The sequence below is a fragment of the Balearica regulorum genome, chromosome 2, assembly GCF_011004875.1.
Source record: "Balearica regulorum gibbericeps isolate bBalReg1 chromosome 2, bBalReg1.pri, whole genome shotgun sequence".
NCBI classification, from domain to species: Eukaryota; Metazoa; Chordata; class Aves; order Gruiformes; family Gruidae; genus Balearica; species Balearica regulorum.
This window is the reverse complement of record NC_046185.1, coordinates 41,428,260-41,453,382: the sequence shown is the minus strand read 5'-3', so window position 1 is coordinate 41,453,382 and position 25,123 is coordinate 41,428,260. Positions and strand designations below refer to the sequence as shown.

Below are 25,123 nucleotides of genomic sequence, written 5' to 3'. Positions count from 1 at the left end.
TGTTTTATTATATCAGTCTCACAAAAGAAAGATTGCACCATGAATGCCACGATTATTTTTTAACGTACTATCAAAATCTGGCAAAATTACTGGCTATCATCTGAGGTTACTAATTTATCTCATTTTAAATCTAACTTTATCACCCTAGATTTATTCTCTGTTTTAAGTCAACATCTGTGGTGTGTCCTAACTAAAATGTGGGGATTCTTACTGATGGAGGAAATTTAAAACCTCTACTTGCCCATCCAACCTAAAAGATTCAAATACACCACTGTAGCTGGTCTTAAGAACACAGGTCACAAACTCTAATTCTGAAATACTTGTCAGTCATTTGAGATGTTCTGTAGGGCTGTGATTCCTTTTCTAAACTGCTATGAATTTCAGGTGTCTGTACAATTTTAAGATTTTCATACAAAAAAAATCCATAAATTAAACCCTCCAGCGGATACTGAATAGTAGAAGAGAACACAGTAAGTAATATTGCTACTAAATCATCGGAATCACAAGTGGAAAAGAAACAAACATCTGTTCTTCTATAGGTATGAATGGAAACAATGAAACACAGTAAATGAGCATGAAAATATCTCCTTGAGAAGTAGTATTATTAATCCAGCAGCTTCAACTGAATAATCTCCTCATAACACCTTAATACTAATAACAAAATAAATTATCTGTTTAAATGGAACATTTAGTCTGCATTCAATACAGACTTGTCATGTTGACACTAGTAAGTTAATAAACAAGTGGGTATTAAATTAGAATACGGGAATAAAATATACACTACTTGAATCATCTGAGAGGAAAATACATATTTTCAGTCATCATTTTAAATTGTTAAAAACCTATTAGACAGTAAGATCACAGTAAATACACAACTTCAATATCCTCTAATTCTGTGCCATTTATGAGATTTAAGCAAATATTAGTGAGAGTTTTAATTTGGATCTCCCAACAGCTAGACAGGATTATTGTGAGTGTAATAGTTTTATGTTCAAGTGGGATTCTGCTGTATTAAACTCTTTGTTAAACAAATCAGTCAAGCTCTCTCTCTGGAATTTTAATTTGCACCTTTGTAGAAGATGAGCAGTGTTTCACTTTTAATGTTTGATTATCAGCACGTACTTAAAAGAGGCAAGATCTTACCACTTAATATGAGTTTTCTTTCATTTTCACTTGAGCAGAATCATATTTTAGTCCAAAAAGGTTATTGATGTCTTTAGTTATGTATCTCTCAGGGCATTTAATTTGCAGTAAAAAACACTCTGTAAAAAAAAGTTGCCATGTTGTCAACTTAACTAAAGTCTGTTTTCTGTTAGGCTGCCAATGTTTGCTATCATGTTAACTGCAACAGCCCCATCCTTTACCAATAGCAGTCAATACCAGTGCTCTCTGCAGCATCACCAGAATTAGTCTGGACACAGAAATACAGGTCTAAATGTTCCATCACAAGACAGCTCACTGCAAGACCCTTCAACTTTTTTAATGCTACCAGCCTGTCTCACTCTGATTCTTTCCTGCCGGAAAACGAGCTATCTTATCTTATCCTGATTTTTAGATTTGCTTTCTTACTCTAGTCCCAGTCCAGAATTTGAGAAATACTTCTAAGCCAAGAAGGACTTCTCCATCCCCCTGGCTCCCCTGGCCATTCCTCTTAGCTGCCACTCAGGCTCACCATGCAGACTGCACACACACGTGATCTCGTCTGCTTTGCCTGAAAACGCAACAGCGACTCCGGGTTGCACCAAGGGCTCCGCACTCTGACTAGATCACGATCTACTGATGCACCGTGAAGCAGCAGAGTTACAGTCGCTTCTCACCCAGGTGTTCGGGTGGGAGTCAATGGAACTATTGTCATCAGTAAAGTGAGGTCTGAAGCCTTTTAGAAGATCTTTATTAAATTGTGTGAGAACAATTATGTCATTGTCTTAAGTCTCACAGGAAAGACTAAAAGACTGTAGACTAATAATAATTAATCATCTGGGCATTCGTATGGGCTACAAAAACAAAAAGTTAAGTTCTTGTTCTAAATAATTCTGTGTAGAAGCCTGAACTTTGGTCTCATACATCCAGATGAGAAGGATGTTCTGGATATGCTGGGATGGGCAGGTCTCTCTCTCTCTCTCTTTTGATCTCCCTTTGTCTCACGTCCTGACCAGACAGTCCCAATTCTCAGAAAATATTGCCAATAAAAGATTAATCACAAACGATGTATTCCCCCCCACTTCAACTTTGGTTTCACTGTTCTGGCATTTTCCAATAAAAACCTTTTCTGCCAAAAACGCTCCTCCAACTCTGGCTGCTGTTGAATGCCTGGAGAGTGTCAGTGAAAAATTAAACATCTCCTCGCTGTTGGATGGAAGCCTACGATGAATGTATTTTTAGCACAGAAACAAGCAGACAGTGAATGCTAGGTGTGAATGTGCAACCACTTCTGACCTTCTCCAAGACATGGCTACCATACCGTGTGGGAAGAGAGAAGGCAAGCTTGTTTCACTCATGATGAATCCATGAAGATCAATTCCAAATCTCTCCTTTTATTCACCACATATTGGCTAACTGTCTCAAACTTTCTTTCAAAGGTAAATTTTAAGTTTAAGTCCTAGCTAATGTCACTCTTAATTAGAAATGAATAATGACATACCTTATATAAGATTTTATTCCCAACTTCAAAAGGAGCTACCTAGGTTTGTTTGGCATCTTTACTTTGAAGAAAATGTCTTTTATTACTTATTTTAGTACAACACATTAAAATCAAATATCTCCTGTAGCAAAACGATTCAAGTCCCTGGAACTCAAATAATTTTCTAATAAAAAATGCATGAGACAAATAAATGCACTTTATGTTCCACAAGAAAAGGCAGTTTCAACAGGCTAATGCTCAGAGAAAATTCATTTTATCAACCAGCCATTTCATTCTTTGGTGCTGTTACAAGCTCCTCGCGGTTGCTAAGCAACCATAATTCATCGTACCTTTTAATGGATACTCTGCTACTGCTGAGAACATTAAGGTGAAGAGAATAAATGCCTTGGGTGAATCTTGAAATCTTTCATTATGCATGTCATTCTATTTCTGTAATGCTATAATGCTGAAATGTTTCTGTGGCAGGAAACTGAGTTGTGGTAATTGCATATTCCACTCATATATGTTTTGTAAGCAGAGCAGCACGTACTTGTCTAAAATGAGCTATTTCTAACATGATTGAAATTGGACTTTTCTACTTCTAAAGGTAGTAAATAAATCTCAGGAAAAAAAAAAAAAGAATGAGTCTGGAGTAAAATGTCTTGAAATTTTCAGCAAGAGTGACAAAATCCTATGGCATAAATTGAAAGTAATCAAACAGGTTTGATTGTAACGCACGGTGGTATGTGAATATATGGTACACAATTGAAAATGCAAAAAGTACAATAAAGAAACCATATATCCTGTGCAACTTAGATCTTTTTAAAACACATGACGTTCAAAGACAGATACATGTATGCTAGATCAGGCGTCTCTCTCTGTATTATTGAAAAAAACCTCAGGTTTCAGCTGAATGCAAATGATGAATATTATGTGCATTTCCCTCCTCGTTGTTTAGGGTCTTTTCTCCTCGTGAGAAATACTTCCTTCTACCAGCCAAGGGGGCACCAGCACGAATACAATTTCACAATTAAGTTTGTATTTTGTAAAGAAATAGTAAAGACATTATAAGGTAAGATAGAGTGCTCAGATACTTTCAACGATGGATAGCACTACAAAACCCTAAGATGGATTTGTTTTATGGGTTCAACCTGCATTTCTGATCCTGATTATCTTCTCTTTCACACCTGTGTATACCAGGTGATGTGCTCTTAAAAAAGCAGCTATAGTCAGATAAGATGTAAATTAGTTTTTCCTTGCTTTGAACATTAGATTCAGGTTTGTATTTTATTTATTTTAGAAAGAACACAATTAGCCTTGGAGAGAAACTTGTTACTTTTTTTTCTATGTACCTTTTAACTTTACATGTCTGGGCTTGTCATTGGAAATGCTAAGTGACAAGCAATATTTTCAGTTGTCTTCCTCAACCATTTAGAGCACTCCCCTTCCACAGGCTGGTGATCTCAACCTCATCTTGCATAGGCAGTAGTCCTGCGTTGTGCAGGGAGGACCCGTCAGGGAGCTCTTACAGCCCTATCTGTTTTGATGTTGGAAAGGAAGGACAAAGTCAAACCTTTTGCTTATTCTATCCAACTGTTGAGGAGTGTTTTAAAATTACCTTTGCTAATCTGCTATTTTTTTTACATGACTGCTGTATGTCCAACTATTTTGGCAATACGCTTCTTTCATCACATTGCATGAAGATGGAAGACCTCTTTCTCTGAGAAACCTTTTGAAATCTGTTCCTCAGGAAAGCCATCTGGAGGAAAAAGAAGGGGAAGATGTTGCATATATGTACACAGATGAAGAGAAGAAACTGATGGGGTTGCAGGATGGAGTTAGTTAGAGACTTCGCAACAGTCTACTCTAAAATGATTGTACTTGTTGAACAGCACAAGGGGAAACCAACACACGGTAATAACAGGAAAAGTAGGAAAAAGTTAAGAGGTTCCGAATCAGGGATAATGCAAAGTTAAAATAAATGCATAAATATGTCAAACCAAATTATTTCTTTCCATTTTTCCTTCTTCTCAAGTATTCATACAACTCTACTTTCCACCAAAGGAAAGCATACTTGACTTTTCTTTCCCCCCTCTTAGAAAGCATACTTGACTTCTCTTTCCCCCTCTATTCTTCTCCTTCCCTACTTATTCTTTCTTTTGTGTACTACTAGTGACAAAAACCAATAATGTGTGTTTTATAGCCATGGTCTGTTTATTTTCCAGTAAGGAAAATGTTGCCTTTCCTCCAAAATCGTCCACCAAAGTAAAAGGGTGAGATAAAGGAGCAGTACCTTAGCTGTCTGATTTTCAAAGACTGTTTCACTCTTGTAAATGTAATTTGCTGATGCAAGTCACTCATTCCCTTCGCTCCAAACATTTGCTATGCACAGTTTCATTAGTGGAATCTGCATGCACCTGAAGAATGGCTCAAAAATTGTCTCCTAATAATTCTCCTTGTTATTTTCTGTTGCTTAGAGGCAGGTCATCCCGGTGAGTAGCTATAGCCTGGAAAAGTCTTAGAAGGCAGAATACTGAACCGCTTCTGACTGTTCATATTCTCCTGCTTAGGTTATGAAAACTACAGGAACAAATAGTGGACTTCCACATGGGAATAAAAGATCACAGTAGTCATGCTTCAAAATCTTCCTCAAAACCATTTTGTTACATTTCTTGGAATGATTCGATCACACCTACAGAAAGCTTGGGGAACATTCAAGGCTTTGTGTCTTCTTAAATTGGAATAATGTCTTAGGTGCAGCAATATGATGAATGCTACTTCTATCTTTCAAAAGACATATTACTTTCTCTTGGAACATTTAATTGTGAATCACATATATGCTTAATGTTGATCAAATCTACCATTTCTAAAGAAAACTTAGATAATTCCACATTTCCTCTGGTGCAAACCTGCTTTGGCCAATGTCTTGCAGTTTTGACAAGGGTCAAAAATAATATAAGAATGCAATATTAATATTTTAAGCTTCACTATGAAGTAAAGAAAGAGGATACTTAAAATCATTTATCAAAGTAGGAAGAGAACAGCAAACCAAGACCTAACCACTGGAAGGTCACAGCCAATAATGTTTCTGCAAATAGAAATGGGTTGCAGAAGCATCAAATGCAAATTATGTTTGCTGGAGAATTTTAATAGAGTTCTACGTCACATTATAAAATGTTTAATTGTAACCCCATTTTAATAACACCATCTGATTAAATGAAAAGACGCCTTGCTGATCGCAATTACAATCTGTCAAACTGCATATTTATTTACAGTTCGGTTTCCTAAAACCATAAGATAAAAAAAGGAAACTCTATTCAGCTTGTCAGCAAACCATAATTATTGTGTATCCTTCTGTCAGTTTCTGCATAAAACTTTTGGTTCTAAAATGGATCTAATTATAACTACCTCAACATTTTTATAAATGCTTGCTTTCCCTTCTTTTCCCTTCCCTCCCTTGCCCCCCCTGCTCCCTGCTTCATCAGTGAATTCTTTGTTGCAAACTCAAGAGGAAAAACTTCTTCTAAGTAACATTTGTTTCTCTATTTTATCTTTTCTATCCAAAGTTATTGTTAGAATATAGAAGACTATTCAATGTAAATATTATTGATGGCAGTGCACCTTCCTAGCACTGCACTCAAGCAAAGCCACGGGATTAGGACTCTATTGCTTTTTTTCTGCTTTGGCATTAATGTCTTGAATATCAGCTGAGAAACTCTTTCCAAGTATATCATGTAGCTCATCTTCTACAAAGTCTATTTATTGTAATTTATAACCTTTCACAAGAAACAATTTGCCAGACAAACAAGAAATGAGTCCAAATGTCTGAACACTAGCGTATGTATCAACCAGTTACAGAAATTACATCTCAAAGGTAGGTCTATTAAATCATCCAGCCCATCTCCCAGCCAGTCCAGGATTTTCCCATACGTATACGTTCCAGTGCTTTAACACTACCTGGCAGACTATTTGGATGACATTACAGGGTTTTTTTTCCAACCTTCACCCGTTGCTTATTTTTATCCCATTACTTGCAGTGACAATACTTAAGTATCATAAACATCTATTCCTTCAGCCTAACTTTCTAAGTAATGGATGATGATAAACAAATATAATATTGAAAATATGCACATAAACAATTTCATAAAATAACACACTATAGCTGAACCTTCAAGAAGAGTTATTTTGCTCAGTGTAGGTTATGGGATAATACAATCGGGATCATGATTACATGCTAATAAGATTTGGAAAAAGCTGATTATTTTTCTACTGTTACTTAAGTAAGTGGTCAAGTCAGCTGTGAACCAAAACAGTCTGAGTTAATATACATCCTCTTGATTATTTATTTCCTAGCTGTTCTATCAACATCTATTAGCTATCATTCATTCTTAGATAAATAAACATTTTATAAATATAAATATATACATATATAAGCACACTTTAAAAACAAAAATAAATAAAAAAGATTAAATGGTCTGCATTAACCTACACTGACTGTTGGGTTTAACGTATACAGTTAAGTAGGAGAATTATTAAGGTTGAAGACCTGTACCCTGAGTTTGCCTGAGGAGTCTGTGCAGTTGCCATTAGAGGAATTGTCTGAAAAACAAGTTAGACATACATCTGTCAGAAATGACAAACATAGACTTATCTTGCTTTCGTGGAGATGACCTTTCAAAGTCCCGCTTGGACTAGACTAAGGGAGGGACCTTAGGGTTCCTTCTGGACCAATTTCTGTAATTTGGTAAGTAACACAACATTAAGGCTGCGCTGAGCCAGGATCCAAGAGGTCAGGTTACTCAGGTAACTGGGTCCTGTAGTGCAGCTTTGCTATACTGTCTTTAATGATAAGATAATCAAAATAATAAAAACCGTTTCAAAAGAGCACATTAGGTGACATTATTTCTCTTCAGTGTTACACCTTGCACTAGTTTTCCAAATGTTACAAAGAAAACCGTTTCAGAATTATGACAGCAGAGTGTGGATCATTACTGACAAACACCTTTGTTGCCACACCCTTAATCTGATATAATCTAAAATCTACATTTTCACAATTTATGAACAAATGAAAGCATCTGCTATAGGGCGATCTCTGTTTCTATCGAAACTCTGGGAAAGCCCTCACTAGAGCTGGATAGGATCAACATCAGGCCCGAATATTTCTGAAAACCCCACTGAGATTTTTCAGCCAGTAACAGAGCTCCTAAAATGCAGTTCAGAGGCAGAGGCCACAAATGACAAAGTTACCTGCCACAATTAAAATTACATAGGCCAGGACCCGGGCAGAGAACTCTCCTTTCGTGTGTTTTCCCCTCCCTGCATTCACGAAAGCTGATGGCAAGTGAGAAGAAATGTGTGTGCTATGCAACCAGTATGACCCGGGACTGGGAGTCTGGGGCAGGGGAGCATCAAACTCTGTGGTTAAACACATACTTCACTTCTCCCTAGAGCTGACTGCATTGCAAAGGCAGGTGAAACAACCCTCGCATCATTCCCGTGGCTCTTAAATAAGGCTGCTCTATCTCTTCCATGGTATCTTGCATGATACCTTAAAGGTCTCAGTTATCATTATATGCAGTCACCATAATTGCTTTTTATTAGATGTGTAACACATGGCAGTTAATTCCTGCCTTTATTACATTTGAGGACTTCTGCTAGTTCTAACATTGAAAGTTGTCTCTCACCACATTGCTGCCCACCTTTGTGTTACTGATCATCAGACATGAAATCAGCTCCTGGTAATGCTTTCGTTATTATGGGTCCCACAATGTAGAGTCATCTTCTTCCCCTCCCTTAAGATCTGTCTCTTTCAGCCCTTTTCAACTTGGGACTCATCTGCATTTGTATATTGTGAATTACATTTTATTGGGTTTTTAATAAAATAAATGTCTGTCTATTCTACAATATAGTATTTGACAGAGATGAGGGACTGATATTGCAAATACCTATTTGTACTGTTATTAGTACATTAACTTCTTATCTAATTAGTGACTACAAAACACTTCAAGACACAAGAAAGGTGCTGCAGAGGAACAGAGTGCCGCTAGCGTTATTTTTCAAATGCTGCGGCTTATTTTTTTCTAGAAAAAATAACTTTCAAAAGTTTTGCCAGGGGTTATTTTACACTGTATACTTTCTGTCAGGCAACTTAAGCTGCACTTAATATCCAGATCAGCACTAAGCCTATTGCACTAAACACTTTTTATGCTCCTTCATAAGAAAAGGGAGTGTAATAAAATTCATTACACTGAGATCCCACACTTGAGTATTAGGGCATGTGTAGGAAACTGAAGCTTAGTTACTGAGTTAATCTCTGAAATTCTTTATGTGTGAATGAAGGGAATCTTAAAATGTATTAGAAGGAAGTCCCATTTCTGAATAAGAAAAAGTGTTGCATTTCATCAAGGGCCTGATCCTGTAAATCCTCCATGCACAGGGCTTTTTTGCTAAAGGACCAGAACATCCAATTTCAACCATTTTTTTAGTTATTATAACTTTTGTCAGGATGAAGGGAAGGCACCTGTATCCCAATATCACCACTGTCAGGAAGTGGAATTTCAAAGATGGGATATGAAGTAGCTCTTGTCATCCTTTAGGTATGCCATGTCCCACCTTAGCAGCTAGGCTACTTCCTTTATTAACTCAGAGAGCAAAGGTACCTATTATCTAAAGTTACTAACTGTCAGGCACTGCAACCTCACTCATAACCCAGGGATTTGGTAAAAAATGTCTATGATGCAACTACATAGAGTACGTTGATTAAATCTGTTGCATCTACTTCAATACTTTGGCTCTAGTTTCGGTCCCTGTTTAACGTACAACGTGGATCCCCATTTTGGGGAGAAGGGGGATGTTGCGGATGCTACATCCTGTCTTTTACATTCCCTTTCCAGCAGAGGGCTTCAGTGATTAACAGCGTCATGCGTACTTACATACGTATATATGTATATGTTCATATATATGTATATATGTGTATCCATGGACATATGTATATGTATGTATGTACCCTGAGCACTGCAGTCTGCATCATCTCCAGGTCAAGGTAGGCACATGGAGTGCCACGTCACTACCTGCAACATCTCCTTTGTCTCTTTTCCTTCCCCGCAGGCTGCTTCAAATAGGAATGTTGGGTACACACTGACAATATGTAAGGTAAACTCTAATGCCTTTGTTCACCAGAATTCAGGTGGAAAGGGTTCATTTTTGTGGGTTTTGTGACCGTAAGATATGCACAAGCATGCCTTAGAGGTGTTCCTCTCTCCATAATGATTCTTGCTGCCACTACATACTTAGAGTCCTTTTTTGCAACTGTATCCATCCATGAGATGCAGTCAATGAATTAAGAACACTAATTTTCATGTTTATTGTCCAAATATAGAGGCAGCAGCATGTACAACATGCCATAAATGCAGTTGAAAGGCGTGAGTGAGGCTACAGAGATGCTAAGTTGCATACATGTGGCTGAAGGACAGCTTTACACCAGCAGTGGAGGTTCAGGGTTTATACACTGTCCCCAGGGAACCCCAACCTGAGAAAGGGCTTTTACATAGTGTGTCTGTATAGACTTTGTATAAATGACAGGAGGAAAAAACAGAGAGGCAGACATCAATCTAAAATTAATCTTTATGTTATTGAAAGGACCAGGGGAGGAGTAGGCATCCTTACACTTTAAGCATTTCTTAATTGCCTTGAGAAAGAACAAGAACAAAGGATAAATAAGAAATTAGTTATTTTTTTTTCCTAATGATTATTTCTCCAAATCTCAAAACACTGCCAAGTAGAATTTTTTTCTTCCTTCAGTAATATACTTCCTGCAGCAAAAAGTCAGTGAAAAACTGAAATGATACATAGAGCTCTGTAAAACCATTAATACAGATAAAAAGCCTGTGAGACTATTAATTGGACCTTTAAAATTCCTTCAATTCAGAAAAATCAAGAAAACCAAGAATGTGTTTTTACTCCCAAAGTGAATTAAAAATTTCGCTAAAAATCTATGACTCTACATAGGCAAGACTAGATGAGGAGAATGCACACTGCATTCTAGCAGGTGACGCTGTCATGAAGCTCTGGGTTCCTGGTGTCCCAGCCTTCAGCAGAGTCATGCAGCACATCTGAACTTCTCGCATGCAAATGGCAGCTTGAGTTAAAGCAGAGCACGCCATAGTGGGACTGGTTTTGTCCACACAACATATCTTTTTACTCCCTGAACAAGGTGGGATGAGGTGATGAATGCAGTACAAATACATCAAGGGTGTGCAGTCTTCTCAACCGCTTTCCAAGTTTCAAGGAATGCAAATACATGCATTTAAATAATGAAACAGGTGGAAGGAGAGGCTACTCCACCTGATGCACAAAAGTCTCCCTTTTATCTGCACTGTGGTCTTCTCCTTCCTTTTTGTCTTCACAAAACCATCTTCACAGTTTTTGAGACAGACATTTCACTTCTATTCCCTCTACAGGCCTTAAGATCACGAAGATTTTTTTCGCCAAAGACTGAGTCTTCAGAAACGTTTCATTATCTTGCTGTTCTCGACAACTACACATGATGTTAAAAGCAGCAGATTAAAGTCAACAATCTCTGCTGCTGAAAACCCTGAATTTCTGACATTTTCTGAGAGTTATGTTTTCTCTATTTGCATACTCTATTATCTGTTTTGTTTGACACTTACAGCTATGTTGCTGCTTATGCATTAATCACTCCTGTGAGTACTTCACATGTGAGGTGTTGTATAATCTACCACCCGCAACTGCAGGCTTTCTCTCTGCGCCACATTCATCATGTCTTAGCCTGTGCCTATCTATTTAAAGTCTAAGAAACAATAATTAATACTGCTACACATTTTCTTTTCTTACTTTTTTATGTAGCAAATAAATTCCTATCAGACAATGGGTAACCGTCGTGAAAAAAAGTTCACCAAAGCATTTTCTACAGAAGGCTGTTTTCAAAAATAAAATATGCCACCTTGTTATTCCTTCTTGAAATTATACTGAAGTTGTTTTCCTACTGAATTTGTGAAATATGTGAGCCACATGGAGTCTCAACAACCACATTCAAATAAGCAGAATGCTGTACTTCCCAATTGACAGTAAATCAACAGCTTCAATGGCAATTTTAAAAATTTAAAAGAGTTCTGTCATTTGTGTACAAATGTTTTCATACAGTAATGAGCAAATATTTACTTGCTCCATCTTTAAGGTAACTTCTTAGTATTTACAGATAGAAAGTATAGCTTTACCAGAGAGTTTAAGACCAGGAAAAAAAGCTAAGTTCATGAAAAACACTAGCCACAAATATTTTCACAGCACTTCTAGTCCTAGCTGACCTCAAGAAGGTGGGGTCCATCCATAGCCCCCTCCCACAGGGTGCTTTCTCCCACTCTGCTATTTTCTCTTGAGAAGGAAAACCTGTAGAGGTGCTACCAGCGATGTTCCCCTTACCATGTACACGTGGACTAACGTTTACTGCCGAGAGCCCCCGAGGGATGATGTGACCCACGGGAAGGTTCTGGTCCCCCCACTGTAGTGAGGGGTTCATGAGACCAGTCCAGATAGAGCACATCTCTTTGAGAGATGCCCCATCTTGGTTGGTTCAGATACAGAACCAACCACCTCCTGTAGTACATTGTCTAAATGCTAAATCTCTATCACTGTTAAAATGAATGCTTTGTTTCCAGTCTGATTTTATATAGCTGTAATTTCTAGAGACCAGATGTTTTAAAGTTTGGGGTTTTTTTGTAGCATGGTGAAGAGCCTTCTACTAGCAGACATGCAATATGCAGGTATTTACAAAACTTTGATCAAGTTACATCTTAATCAGCTCCTCTACATATCCTTTCTGTTGTCTTTCTGATGACAAAAGAGTGGAGCAGACATCAGAAGTAAGGAAAGATAAACATGATGTCCCAGAGCCCTTGATGGAATAAACCATCATAATTCTACTGAAGACAATAAAGTTATGCTGACTGACATCAGCTGAAGATTTGGCTGTGTATCCCTATGGTTAGGCTGTTTGACAAAACATACACTAACTATTGTAACCTTTTGCCATACAAGGCTTATTTCAGTGAGAAAATCCAGCTTGTAAAATATGGCCTTTTTTTTTATTAAAAAAAAAAGGAAAGGAAAGGAAAAGTATCCTGCAAGAATACAAAGAATAAGAAAAAAACCCCACCAAACCCCCACAACTTTAACACAAGATGTTCCGTGACCTTAGCTTTATGATTTGGTGGTTCTGATGGCAATAACTCACTGCAATAAAATTTGGGGTAGCAGCAGGTCTGTGTAGCATAACAGTAAATTTTGATGTAAACTGAAGACCAGAGCCTGGTAATGAGGCACAAATGTGAAGTATTCACCAGAGACTAAAAGTATCTTCTACCACTGGCATGCAATACAAGCTAGAAAAAAGTATCCAAGCATGATTCAAATCTCAACACTTCGGTTAGAAGGGGCAAATATTTTGTTTTGTTATGAAAGTTATTCATCTTGTTCATCAGAAATAAAAAATTTCTGTTTGACTCAGTAGTTTGCACTAACACTTAAAGGTGCCAAAAAAAATCAACTGTATAGGTCAGCCTCAAGATGAGTCATGAATACTGAATTTAAACGAATATGTATGAAACTGGTAAAAAAAAATCTCTTAAATACATCTCAGCTACAACAACAACAGTCTCCTGTATTGGATTTATTAGCCACTGTACTGTTAATAAGAAATGCTAGCTTCATTCTACCTGAGATGAAAAATGAAAAAAAAAAGTAGCTGTCTGCTTTCTTCCCTGTTATACAGTGCCACATTTTGTTTAAGATATTAGTCTCTCATGGGCTGCATATCTAAAAAATATAATTCATGAAAAAGTATAATGTAATTGTTCAGGCTTTGATGAATTGGGGCATAATGTTAAATAATTATTCATTGCCTTTATTCTTCTGTCAAAGTGTGCAAAAAAAAAAAGCGCTTTTTATTGCTTTTTTTTATATAAGGACATGGGCCTTTGTGACATGCATTTTATTTTAAACTAATGCTTCTATTATTCCACATCTGAATAATTATAGCTGACATCATCTACTCTTCGGTGTCCTAGAAGATCTTTACCTCTAGTCCACTGTTACATATTTTACGCATTACATGAAATAAAATACCTCAAGATTTTGAAAATATTTATTTTAAAAACAGCAATGAAATTGTCTGTAATCACATCTTCTGCTCTGCTTTGAAAGCAGCATTATTCAATATGCCAGTGGTCTTTCCATAAGAGCAACATATTAGAAATTCATGCTGCTTTAATATATTTGAATTCATTGATGTACTGCACTCCCTATAGACCTAAAGAAACATTTTTGCTTCAGTTTCATATGTCCTGCACATTACCTACTGATGTGGTGGTTGTCAAAACAGTTGTACAGTAGCCTTTGAATTCAAAGTGTGCCTTAGCTGTATACTAAAAATGACAATAAACCTAAGTATATACATTATGCTGGCTTTTGTTGCCAGCACAAGTAGAGCATTTGGGAAATAAATCGCATGATTTTATTGCCTTTTAACATCTTTTCCACTTTAAACTTCAAACCCAGAAATTTGGAGCATTCCAAGAAACTGAAATCTCTTTTATTTCTTTCTTGTAAATTTTCCATAGTATACCATCATAAGCCACATTTTCAAAAAGATCAGCACAAGATTATAAATGAAAGCATTCCAAAAATAGGGGTTTTTTCCTCTATGTAAAACCAGCAGTGTGATTTTTAACCCTGTTTTCTTGGGGAAAAAAGCAATCATCTCTAGGACATACTAAAGAAGCTGAAATGTCTATAATTTTGTGGATAAAATGAACACACAGTAAAACTCATTTTATAGAACACATCCAAAAAGCATTTTTACAGATAAACGCACATTCTCATAGGGATGGTATATAAATGGATTTATTTGCAAATGTTAGAGGGGTATTTCTTGTGGTCTTTGGAATATGTCAGGAAAATTCATGCAGAGAAGTGCTTGCAGGTCAAGTCCCAACTGGAAATGAACCAAACCTACACAGGGCTACCTCAGCTGTAGTAAATCAGGAAGGGATGCCTCTTCCATCACAGAGAAACAAACACGCCTACAGACCCATCAGTACATCTTCATTAAACAGCTCTATCTATATCTAATTGAATCCATTTAAGAAGCAGGAAGAGAAGTCATGTCCATTGTGAAGGAGGACTTTAGAGAGCTCCCACCTGTGGCCCACCATGCTGGGGCTGGACCATGTGTCCACACCACTGTGTGTCACATCCTGCACAAATTCTGTAGACTTCTGTACCCCCAATATCCAGATATAATGAGCATCTAAAGAAATCTGTATGTGACAGCACGGTATAAATTAGTGTGCGTGTGTGTATGTGCCTGTATGTCACCTAAGCAGAAAACAGAAGTACACAAACGTAGAAGCCAATATATGAACTGGCAGCAGAATAATGAGAAAGAGAAAATTTCAGTGGGTTTTTTTTTTTTTTTTTTAGGTAGTGGGGGTGCAATAGGAAGTCCAATCAATCAAAAAAACTTCAAAGGCGGCTAATTCTAAATGTAAGTATCAGACACAGTAAATGGCAACGGGAAATTTTCATCTCCCAGCATTGTAAAATTTTTCAGAAAGAATTCCTACAGTGTAAAAAATCTGTAAGAAGCTGATCCCTAATAGGAATTCACTGAGCTAGTAGTGGGCTCTTATTGTGTGTGTTTAAGCACTTCCACAGAGGAGAATTCTTACAGAGCTTCGGGCAAATCCTGCAATCCTTACTCAAAGGGATTTCATCTGCAGCTTTGAGGGAGTGCTGCACAGTATGAAACCAGGACTTCTAACGGGGGCGGGGGGGGGGGGGGGGGGAAGTTTTGATGGGTTTTTAGGAGGGGTACATCCTCAATTTTCAATCCATCCAAAATCACAGAAATCATCATCTGAAAACACCTGGTAGTTGAGATGAAAGAAAAATGCTACAATCAGCATATAAACTATTTTCTCCTTTGTTTCTGAGCTCACTGTGTTTCCTTTCTTTCACTTGGATAGCGTTAATTAATGCTTTGTCTATAAAAACACCTACTGGAAACCACTCACTAGTTCTAACACAGACAAAAAGGAAAGCATTATTGCTAAAATACCAACATGGGTTAAAAACTGGTTAAAAGGAAGGATGTTGAAAGTAAAAAAAAAAAATAATTAAGAAAATATCAAATTCAATCAGAGGCCCATTGCACTGCAGCTGAATTTATCCCAATATAAGTAAAATTTGCTGAAGATGTGAAATTAATTAGGGATAGAGAACAGCCAATAGATTCATTTCTAAGAATAATTTTTCTAAAAATACTCATTAGTGCCCTGAAAAATGAAGTGAGATACATGGTTTCCAAATACACTAAGCGGTAGTTGATATACCAGAAATTATATAGCACCAAGGGTTTAGATAGATTGGAGAAACTTATACATTATTTCCTATGTGAGGCAATATAAAAGTGATTTAGGCAAGTACTTGTTAAATGGATCAGAGTTTGATGAGACAGTAAAATGGAAACTTAGAGACCAGTAATAGCGAGAGAAAAGAGTCATACTGAAGAAAAAAATGTAAAAGGTTCTGGATTATAAAGAAGAGCTTCAAAGCTAAGTAAAGAATGCTAACTCTACAAAATCCTCTGTCTTTCTTCATCAATAGAAAGCCAAAAGGACAATGGAGCCATTCCATTCACTGAAGAAGTCACTGAATTCACTGAAGAATTAACTTAAATTATCTCCCTCAAGTTATTTCCTCTCAAGTTATCAAATTCAAATCAGAGGAACCATACTACCAAACAGTGTTTGAACTGCACAAACCTGTGGTGTTAACATCCTACCAGTTGTACTAACGTGAGATGTAGCTTAATCCCCTTTACAGACGACCAGCTTGAGTTAAAACTATTGCTCGTTAAGAGGCCCTGTTGCGTGCAAAGGGCATGCAAGTTAGGGATAGCAGTTGAATTAGCCCATGATGCTTCAAGGATCATGCTTTATTTATTGAACGTATCCTCAGAAATGACTGTTAAAATTTAGCACATATTTTCTTGAAGTCTGATTTTCATTTTTTCTGATCTTCACTAAGTCCCAATAGCAAAATTGCCTAGTTATATTATTCAGCCTTTTTGTATTTGCCCTCAGTGCAATAATTCACTGTGATGATCTACAAACTCTCAAGGCCCTTTGTTCAGAGCTTGTTGCAAGTGTTTAATGTGGAACATCAGAGCTTAAAAGAATGCATAGTTTTGATCCATAGCCATGGCTCAAAAGAGGTCAACTCAGTGAAATACTGCTTGTCTTGACTGGAGTGCCAAGCTTTTCTCTTACTTTTTCAAGTTCTTTCACAGTTCTGATTCTTGGGACCCCACACAAGATTTAGCTCATGCTCTTTAATGCATGCCATCAGCTTTGTAGAAATGCAAGCAAAATTCAAAACATTTCCACAAAGTATATTTATATTTCTCTATGAAAACCTGCCTCTCCCCCATTCCTCCCATTATTGAACATAACCCTGGGGTCAAATTCTGACCTCAAACACAAAGCTTGCAACATCGTAGTAAATCAATAACAACTAAGCAGCACATAAGAAGCCAAGACTAGCCCCTCCGCAGTACAGCTTGTGGGATATCCTCAGAGGGAATGCAGAGATCCTCAAAATCAAGACAGCTTTATTTTAATTAAGGTGCAATGAAATACTGTGACAAGGCAGATTTTTGTTGTAAATTAACTGTTTTCTGGCCACCACAGCCCCCCAGCCCCTGGCTCTGGGCCTGTTAGCCTGAGGGGCTGGTGGGGAGCTGAGCCTCAGCCCCCAAACCTCCATATGCTGCCTCAGCTCCCAGGCTCCCAGGCCTGTTTTTTGGTTTGTTTTTTTTTAGGTAATGTGATGGGGAGCTAGCAATCTAGCAAGCTGGAAGCCTCAACAGCCTCAGTCCCTAAGCGCAGAGCCTCCCAGCTGGGACACAGGGCCCTAACCCTCTGATCCTTTGGTGAGAAGCCCAGACCCTTGGATCTCGAGGAATCTCTTAATTTCGGCTGTCTGGATCTGCAGTTCCTGGGCAACCCATCTAGCAGAGTGCCTGAATTCCAGTGAGCTCCACACAATGCCAAGCCCTATCCTCTTCCATGGGATTTTTAACTCTTTGGCTTAGAATTGTACGCCGATGTTAAATAATCTTGTATGGAGCTTCTATGCAAGAAGTATACTAATTATTTGTAGAGCCCACTTGAAAATGTAACATGTAAAGCAGCTCTGCAGTTGTTGCAAGCAATTTAACATTCAAAGAAGTGATTTATAATATCAGGCTTCCCAAGATTACGACCATAATGACTATCTGACAGACTTTATAAGCAAATCGTCCAGTCATTTCAATTGGATTCTGGCTGGCTAAGGACTGGGAACTGTAAAAAGGCTATAAGATTTGGCCTAGAATCAGAAATAACATTTGCTGTTTTCCAAACGTGCGGTAAACAAGAAAGGAGATATTAAATTTTTGTACATCTCTCAGCACATGCAAATGAGAATGGAAAGAGCCTCGTCAGGCAAACACAGAACAACGGCCATCTGGATCCAAATCCTGCTCCAGAGGAAGTCAAAGCCTTGAGCCTCCTTTTGTCATTATTTACATCTGTGTAAAGCAGGAGTAATTCTACTCGAGGTGGCGGGTAACATCCTGGCTTTGAAGAAATCAGCTGTAAAACCCCCACTTCCTTTGGTGGGGAGAGGATTTGACATAGGGAGTGCGATGCAAAACCCAGAGTCAGGCTGGCTTGCTCCACAACTTGAGTGGTGCAGGAGTTGGCCCCTCGGAGGATTTCAAAAAGGTCTGTATTTCCATGATTTTACAACTTAAAGCAGAACAGAAGGGAAAGATTAAAAATGCTTACCACAGAGAGGGAATTGGAAAGCAGTGTCCCATCTTGGCCAAGCATGTTGGAAACTGTAATTTCAGGTAGATCCATGTTTTGTGGGTGGAATGGAAGGAGGCCATTGTGGTTCATGGGATGACACAGAGAGTGGTACCCAGACTCTATCTCATTCAAGTGCACCAGGGAGTGGTCAGGCAATGACGGAGGAGTTATAGGAGGTATGTTAAAATCTTCACTTTCGAGACTTGGGCCAGGAAAAGACTGGAAAATAAAAAGCAAACAGAAAGTGCTATGAAAATCATGCGAATACTGGTCAATAATAATAATAAAAGTCACACAACACAAACAAAAAGGGCCCAACTCACATACTTCTAAGCAGTAGCTTCAATTTAACAAAGAGAATATTTTAAACACCCATATATTATAACAGTGGAGTTTCACCATTATGTATGGAAGAAAAATTGCCTCTAAGGCATAAGAATCTCTGATACTTTCATAGCTTCCATTAGAAAGAGATTTTTTTTTTAAAGAAGCTGAATTCAAACAGAATTCAAGGGTCCTATTAAAATTTTCCAAGAGTGTTCATCTAGCTGAATACCTTTTTCATGGGAATTGTGGAAAAGGAAATGCAATTTATAAAATTAACATTGGCTCAAAATGGTTCATAAGACTCCCTGCTACTCAGATCAAGAATTATATAGTAAAGAAGAAAGATTCCGCTTTTAGGCTTACAGGAGAACCACGCATTTGTTCTGCTACAAAGAAAAACAAATAAATACATAAATAGTACATAATTTGTATGAATATACTTAGTGTTTATAAAAATACATTTATGGTGTCTCAGAAACACTGATTTTTCCTTTTTTAATCTACAAACTCAACGATACATACATTTTGTCATTCATCTAAATGAGTTACTCCACAGAGCAACTGTTTAGTCTTTTGTTGTCTGCTGCCATTCAGTCATCCAACTCAATCTGATCCAAGGAAAAGCCACAGGCAAAGTCAGAGTAATGCACCAAGGTGGATAATTGCTATTATTTATCTACGTTCTTCGTACAGCAGGTAGGCTCATTTGGGGGATAGGGTTGTGTATGCTTATAGTTCTTAAAGGAGAAAGGTGAGCAGGGTTAGATACATGATCCAAATCAAGAGTTAAAGGGATCAGTTCGAGTGGTTCAGCCTGAAAGCCTGCCCTGCTTTTCTGAGAACACAGTTCTCATCTCCTTTGCAAGCGATCAGTCTTTTGCACATCCCACGCCCACAGTCACAAGGTTTATAGCACAGAGACTACTTCCACCCTTCCTGCCCCACCGCAGCAACGCAGCCCTGCTCTGAGTGCAGCTTTTGTTAAATCTGGAAATGTAAGGATTTAAATACATTCTGCTCCTGCAAAGTATCTTCAGGAAAGACGAAAATGAGGGCACAATTTCAAAGAGCAGCTGTTAGAAGAAAATGCTTTCCCCAACATGAGTTTGCAAATGGAGGACAGTATGGTGTATGAATTCATGCAGAAGGACAAGGGAAGAATCAATGCCCAATTATAAACAAAGGGGGTTTTCATTAGTCATCATAGTAGTACTGTCCTCCCAATGCCTGAGGTTACTCTCCTCTGTAGGACCATGGATATAGAAATTTAAATCAGACCAACAATATTGTTACATATTTTCAATGAGCTGCTGAACACAGAAGAACCTGCTGTAGTGCACATTGCCATGGTTTTGGTTGCTTTGCTTATTTCCCAGCAAAGTTTACACCTCTGTTACCAAATATCTTCGTATGAAACAGAACAGGAAGGCTAGATTGCAAAGGCCACAGTAAAGTCCCAAAGAATAACAACAGAACAGGGAGAAGAAAAGGTTTGGTAGTGACATCACCATCCTTATGTGTGAGGACTTTGATTCTGCCTGTGCTTTCCAGCTGTGTTTCACTCCTCTGGCACAGGAGTTTGCTCTCCCCTTGCCCCTGCCCTCTCCTTAATGGGAAGCTGGTGTGACTCTACTGCCATTTGTTAAGTCGTATTTGCCCCTGCTTTTAGAAGCCACGATGTAGCCATCAGTGGAGACATCTCCAAGGGAGGAAATACAGCAAAAACAGACCCTCACTAAATGGAGAGGAGACTTACACATGGCAAAGAGAATACGTCATATTTACTCAACCACAATGTATAAACTGTGCAAAACCAAATAAAAGTATTATGGAGACTGTAAATAGTATTTGCTAATTACTATTCTATTAAATTGGTGATGAAAAGAAAGGTACCTAAAGTGAGCTTAAGGTCTAATACCACAATAACAAAGCGGTGAGGAACAGAAATGAAGGAAAGGACAACACCCATAACGCTCTTCTGGACCAGCACTATCCCACACAAGTATACTTAGATCTGGCTACTGTAATCCTGCTGAACTTAGATCCATGTAACCTACAGCTAACAGGAGGGATTCATGAGCTGTGAAAAGAGGACATTTTGTGTTCAACACTGTCTTTTCTACTGTTCCAAAAGACTGATGGCCTCAAAAGAGTTTTCTCTCCCATCATTTTGCAGGCACAAAGAAGTGTTAACATCTGTTTTCTCTCTCACGATCCCACAGTGAAAATACCTTGTGCTGCATCTTTGCTGAACCAAGATGTCTCAACACCTTCTAGAGGAGGAAGAGAGATCTGCCCTCCTACTTTCCTTAAGCAAGACTAGGACAAGAGTCTACAGTATTCTCTCACCACTTCTTTAAGAAGAAGAAGGGTTTTCAACTCACATTCGCTACTAAAAACAAATATTTCTAAACCAAATATTGACAGGCTGGGTGTGCCTACACCATTAATATTGGAGGTAGTCAGCAAATCTGCTTATTTGTACACCCTTTTTACATGCCATATGTGGATAATCCAGGTTTTACTTCAGTTAGACTTTGATTTGTTATGTTTCAATTGTGTCTTTAATTAGCAACACTTCAAACATGGTAGAAGCAATTGAACTGCCATTAGGATATTAGCTTCACTTATTGAAAAGGAAGTAAAACACTAGAGGCATAAAACTCCACAACCCAAGTTGCATCATGTGTAACTACATAATAATGTTATTATATGGGCTAAGCATTTTAAATAGACAGATGCTCTCTGATTATTTAAAAAAAATAATCACACCATGGTTATTGCTTGCGAACAAGTTAGAGTGTATTTGATGCCACATCACTGTCTGATACACTTAAATAAGTGTCTTAAAGTAATAGTAATGTAGCAAAGGCAATAATAACACACCAAAACAACATGTAATTCAAGCACTAGTACTTCCTATAATGTTTTTTCTTTTCTTTTTGTCTTTTTTTTAATTTAAGACATAAACTATTTTACTACTTCAATAAAGCTAGCAGAATCCAAGCCATATGCTAATGGTATGGACAGATATTTGAAAGCATCTGCAGAGCACCCTGTTCACCTAACATTTTCTGCCAGTTTGGTATTTCCATACTTAGTTTGTGTGTATGTAACACATACAGGCACAACTTCTTCAGGGAAGTTACTTCAACAGTGATGTGACAGTACTCCAGTTTGTCTCGTCCAGCGGCATGGTTCAGATGCTTGTAATGACTTGGCACACTGGCATATCAGAAACCAAAAGTCATATATATATATATATATATATGCAGCAAACTCAGCATATCCCAGAAACAAGGCTGTTGCAACTGCACCTGGAGGGAAGGATTGAGGGACAGGACATATGCTTGTCCTGCCAATAGAAGCTACAAGCTTCAAACACCCACTCCTACTTTCCTGTCACCTCTCCCCTTGCCACTGGGAAAGCCTTCTTGAGGAATCATCTGGAGTCCCCTTGATGCAACTGATTCAGTGCTGGCAATGGGCTCTCCTGGAACATTGTATTGTTACTTTCTTCCACAAAAAGACATTTAAGAGAACTTCAGCACAAGGCCAGGTCTGAGGTTTTCCCTGCAGCAAGAACTCCCACTCCCAGGCCAGTTATCATCCTCTCCCAAGTCTTAGAGCATCTCTTCTTCCAACCCAAGCCATTTGTCTGGAATTTCTAATGAAAGCAGTTATCTACCATCAAAAGCATTAGGGAAGGCTTCATTCCCTGTATTCAATTACAATTCATAAGGACAGCTCATATGTATTAATAATAAATGGTGGCCTGTAGCTTCAGCTCTGTTAGGTTTTTCTTGGGGATAGGAAGAAAAGTTAGGGTCCTTTCCCTAACCCTCTAAGGGTTTTTTCGTTCATAGCTGGCTTTACAATCAGCAGGACTTTCTCTATTCAGAAAGACACAGAACAGCTCCTTTTCATTCCACTGGTCACAGAAATACTAGCAAGCTCGCCTTTTCACTTTTGAATCAAAAAAGAGTAGCAGTAAATGCTTTATTTACTTTACCACAGAGCTGCTAGGAACTTTGCCAGTGGTTTCGCTTTCATCTCATGACTGTGGGAGTGGATGAGGTGTTTATCAGCTCTTCAGTTTAGGGGAACTTCCTGGACCTTTATGACATTCCAGAGAGAAAGCCCTCTGCAAAGTAACACCACTAAACTTGCAGCATAGCAATGAACAGACACAGGCTTTAATTTCACTTTATTATAAAAAGGATTTTCATTACACCTGTATTTATTATAAGCAGATTTCAGTATATTTCAGATGGGAGCTACACAGTGGGAACCTCAGAACTGAGCAATACGGGCCATTTAGACATGAAACTATGAAAAAGCTGTTTGAATCAAGGATGTCTTCCCAAATCTAAAGGACAATATTCCATGTTTCTGGTTAAATATTTGTGACGTTTCTGCCTCAAATGATGGAAACTTCATAAAGCAGCTCATCTTTGAGATGCCCACTCTGAGATCAGGAGACCTCATTATCTATGCCACCTTAGCCTATAATTTTACAAGAAAAGCTTGCCAGGATAAAATGATATGAACACTTAACCCTGATTCACTGTCCAACCCAAGTCTAAGCTTTTGTTCCTGAACAATGACCTTGTTGGTCCCCTTCAATTTATCTTTTATGCCACTTAGCCTGGCCAAATCTAGCAACAAGCTATGGAAGGGCGGCAAAACTGTGTGGGAGGTGTATGTCAAAGGTCAGTTCTTTACTTTAGCAACCCGTAACTCAAATTAGGGTTAAGCATCCTGCTGTGCTAATAACACAGAAAAAATTCTAGTATTTATTTTCGAGGAACCCAGATACTCATTGTTTTCAGAAAAATAAGGGAAATGCTTGCACAAGCTGCTGCATAAGAACTGAGGAAAAGGGAGTAAGGAGAAAGAAGGAAATAAAAATAAAGCCCCTTTGGTTAAGTAAAGTACTCTATAGTGATGACTGCATGTTGGCCAGCAAAACTTACTTATGTTTCAAAATAATTTTAATAGAACTTTAAAAAGCACTCAGAGAAGGTAAACCAAAGGAGATACCTTAAAGAGACTGACCACAAGAGGCAGCAAGCATTCAAATATCCAGTATAAATCCCTCTGGAAAGAGCAAAACCGTTACTATATGATAGCACGGAAGACAATATACATTAAATTAAGTCTAATTCGTGTGCTCAGTGGTTGCGTCAGTCACCATGCATATACTCAACAGAATCTGGTATTAGCAACAGTTCCTTAAAAATTGGGAATTTGCCTATAGATATTTAATGTAAATGAAATGAATGGTACTGCCAACTATGTAGAGCGTGTCTTAATTTTTCATTTGCACGAAGGCTTCTGCATCTGAACTGTGGAAAGATGCCAGTTTTAAAAGATAGATGCTTCAGGCTCTCTCCTCTTCTATTATTGAACACATTGTTACATAACTGAAATACTTATGAATCGAGAGTAATGTAAAAACAATGAGCTCATTAGAAGAGGAAAAAGAGCAACGTACCTTATGCACATTTTAAAGTTAGGATAATGTATTTGACAGCAGATATTTCTGGGAGTTTTAATAGGATCAACCTTATCTCTAATTTCTAAACAGAGGACCTTCAGAAGCAAGTGTTTTTCAGCTTCTTTTGTCTCTGCATGAACAAGGCTTGATAGCTTGAGACTATAATGCATTACTGTGGAAACCTTCGGTCTGTTACATAAATCATCTTAACACTCAGCAAGAATTGTCCAACAGTGCCATTGATATGTTCAAGTCAATGATCCTGCAAACAATTTTTTTGTGTTTCTTCATATGGTAGACAACAGCAATAAATCATATTCATTTAAAACCACACAATATACTAATTCATCAAGCAACAGCTATCAAAAATATATTACAGGGGAAGGTATAACTTTTTTCCATTGTGTTAATCAATTTCTCTAATTTACATTAGGTAAAGGGCAAAGCCTCAAGCAAAACATTAATTTTCCAGTACCAGATGAATTCCATTTTCAAGAAGGAGAATGTGCTGACAATGATATTATTGATTTAAAACAATCACAATTTTAAAGTTAACAGAATTATGTAAAAAGGTAGATTTTTTTTTTTAAGATTCCACTCTTGAGAGTCTTTGCGTTAATTACATTAATTTTATACATATACTATAGCAGTTTGCTGGGAAATGTGTTTTCAATGAAGGCTTTAAATTCAAATACATTTTAAAGATGACAGTAAGTAGAAGCACAAATATTATAAAAGATTACAAGA

At 37.8% G+C, this 25,123-nt stretch overlaps 1 protein-coding gene across 7 annotated transcripts in view; it reads right to left on the bottom strand.

Moving 5' to 3' along the window:
* LOC104639538 (thymocyte selection-associated high mobility group box protein TOX) overlaps nucleotides 1-25,123 on the bottom strand; it is a 314,557-nt gene that overhangs the window by 168,208 nt on the left and 121,226 nt on the right. For all 7 annotated transcript variants that reach the window (XR_012833817.1, XM_075744040.1, XM_075744037.1 and 4 more), the window contains exon 3: nucleotides 18,526-18,768. Coding sequence is in view for 6 of the 7 variants with exons in the window: in XM_075744040.1 (XP_075600155.1) it covers nucleotides 18,526-18,768 (243 nt within the window). In the remaining variant the exon portion in view is untranslated. The remainder of the gene's footprint in view (nucleotides 1-18,525; nucleotides 18,769-25,123) is intronic.